At 30.9% G+C, this 2874-nt stretch overlaps 1 protein-coding gene across 1 annotated transcript in view; it reads left to right on the top strand.

Annotated features, from left to right (window-relative positions):
• Window positions 1–831: 831 nt before the first annotated feature.
• Window positions 832–2874, top strand: part of ROCK2 (Rho associated coiled-coil containing protein kinase 2) — a 69018-nt gene continuing 66975 nt past the window's right edge. Inside the window, exons 1-2 of the mRNA XM_006910236.2 lie at window positions 832–909; window positions 1922–2022. Coding sequence (XP_006910298.1) covers window positions 1957–2022 — 66 coding nt within the window. The 5' untranslated portion in view covers window positions 832–909; window positions 1922–1956. The remainder of the gene's footprint in view (window positions 910–1921; window positions 2023–2874) is intronic.

The raw sequence follows: 2874 nt of genomic DNA, 5'->3' as shown, positions 1-2874 counted from the left end.
AATTTGCTTTTTATAGGTACCATGAATGAAGAATAGGAAAACTAATAAAACCAGCATTTTTTAATGTATTTTCCTTGTAAATATTTATTATATCCTGAATGAGCAGATCCCCCCCCCAAAGTTTATGTACGTTAATGAATTATGTGAGTTACAGAAATGGAAAATATTCCTTAAAGGTCTGATTTGCCTACAGTCAGTATTAGAATAGCAACTCTAATTTTATCTGCAGTAATAGCAACTCTAATTTTGTCTGCAGTAATTTTTCCGTTGATTACCAGTGTGAAATTAAGAATAGGATTCAGACAGATGTATTTAATTTTTAGAAGAAAACATTTAGAACATAGTTAAAATTATTAAAAATAGTAATAATTAGTTGAAGCAGCATCACGCCCAATCTCAACCCTGCTACTTCATAGTTGTGCAGTTCTTGGAAATTAAGTTCTCTAAAGTTAATTTTTTCAATTAAAAAATGATGATAATATCTGTAGTCCTCTTGGAAAATTAAATAAATGAAGTAATTTTAATGGAATTGAAATTAAATCTTATGTAACATGTTTGGCATAGTGTCTGAGTAACGGCGCATCATTGTCACAGTGGGACTTCCATGGCCAGTGCTCCTACGGACTTTACATAGTTCTTTGACTAATTCTCCTTCTGATTGAAATTAGGAAACCAGTTAAAAGTGTTGGATATGGAGCTGTTGGGCAATTTCATATCCAAGTGGACTGACAGTTATTCAGCAAGAACAACATACGATAAAGACTTTTTTTTGAATGCTTGGAAATTGTAACGACTTTCTTTTTCCTCTTTTAACTTTTTGTTAATAGGATGGCTTAAATTCCTTGGTCCTTGATTTGGATTTTCCTGCTTTGAGGAAAAACAAGAATATAGATAATTTCTTAAATAGATGTAAGTATGTATAAACTTTATATTTGATCACATAATTATAGTTTGATGAGATTTGTTTGATTAATATTATTAAAATTCATAAACTTATTAACTTATTAAACTTAAGTTTTTTTAGGTTGCTAATTGATTTAAATATTAATATTCTTTATTTTAAAGCAAAACTGCAGAACCAATTGCAATATATAAGGTAGGTAAAGTTCAAGAGTTTGTATAAATTATTGAGACTAATGATTTCAGGTTATTTATGGCAGTTCGAAGAGAAGTTTTAATATTAACAACTCTAAGACTTAGCTTTACATTCTCTGGAAAACTCAATGAGCTTTATGTTTGTATAAATGTAGATATTTCAGTCTAGTTAATAACAGATAATATGATAACAATTATTGCCATATATGTGGTAACGCCTCTAAATATCTGCCAGTATTGATGTTACAATGAAGGTGTAAATGAAGTTGAATTCTAATAAGAAATTCTTAAAAGTAATTAATATATACTTTATATCAACACAGTAAGCTCTTTAATTGGGAATTGTCAGAGTCTGGCCTAATTTCCTAATTAAACAATCTTGTCTATAGTTTATAATATGTGATTACTTTTCTCAAAGCAGTAGGCTACCAAAATTCATCACTAAGATTAGCCTTGCAAGCGATATTATAGCAGCTTTATTCTGTGATTCAAAATTCACTCCAGGATTGCTTGGGTCATCACTGTTTCAGCTGTCATCTAACTTGCTAAGCAACAGAGTCAGAAACAGAGTAGCTTAACTGCTACTTTTTGGTAGGAGTAGTGTTTGTTTAAGTGTTAATAAACTATAGAGTTTGGGTTCTTTGATGTAAATAAAGTTAATGTATATCTTAGATTTTTAAATGGCAGCCTTTGAAAACTAATAGATTTAGATGAAAACCAAGCCTACTTTCTTGAAAGAAAGTTTGTTTACAAATATGGTAATATTTTTAAATATTGTTTGTAAATATGAATTAATATTAAAAATATGGTGATTTTTCTATTATAGATGAGAAAATTGTGAAAAAAATCAGAGGTCTGCAGATGAAGGCAGAAGACTACGATGTTGTAAAAGTTATTGGAAGAGGTGCTTTTGGTGAAGTCCAGTTGGTAAGAAAGTGTTTTTTTTTATTTAGTTCATTTTTGAAGACATATTTTTGTGAAATGTTATCAGTAGCCCCTGAGTAAACCTAATTTCTGTGCCCAGACATGCCAGCATTAGCTTTCTGAGCTTGGTCAAGTCCTTCCATGTCTGAGAGCCTCAGTGTCTTCATCACTGAAAGGAGGCAGTTGTGCTGTAAACACCAGGTCTCTTCCAGCTCTGAAACACTGAGATTGAGGATAAGGCCAGCTTGGCTCTGCATATGATCTGCTTAGCAGTTAATATTCCTCCAGAACTAGTAGTGTGTTTGTATAGTATGTTCAGATTAATAACATCTCTGCTTAATTAAGTGAGATTTAGAAACCCAAGAAAGACATTTTAATAACTGAAAGCAAATACGAAATTTATCTTTGCAGGTCAAAATGCTACCAGCTGAAAACATTATAAATGTTTGCAATATATATTTACAGTATTTTGAGAAACTATAAATAATATTCCTATTTTCATCACCTGAGTATAAAATGCTTCTGTTTTTGTCCTTATAGTTAAATTACAGAGTCAAATTCTGTTTTTTTACTCAACAGTGTTTTTACTCATCTTCACAGGCACTGAGAGAAGCAGTGATCACTATGTACATGCATGGTTTCTCTAGGAACAAGTCATGACAGACTAACATTTGTCTTTTCCTTTCATCCCTTTTTTCTTTGATAGGTTTATTGAACTTGTAGATCAGGGTAGTACAACAGGTGGAATATATATAATAAATTTGAAATACTGATATACTTGAGGATGATGTGGAAAAATAACAGTGAATAGGCATTTGGATAGGCAGCTTTATAACAGATTTAAATGTATTCTAA

Source organism: Pteropus alecto, unplaced genomic scaffold, assembly GCF_000325575.1.
Source record: "Pteropus alecto unplaced genomic scaffold, ASM32557v1 scaffold61, whole genome shotgun sequence".
Lineage (NCBI taxonomy): Eukaryota > Metazoa > Chordata > Mammalia > Chiroptera > Pteropodidae > Pteropus > Pteropus alecto.
The sequence above is the reverse complement of the archived record's forward strand: the minus strand, read 5'-3'. Positions and strand labels throughout refer to the sequence as shown.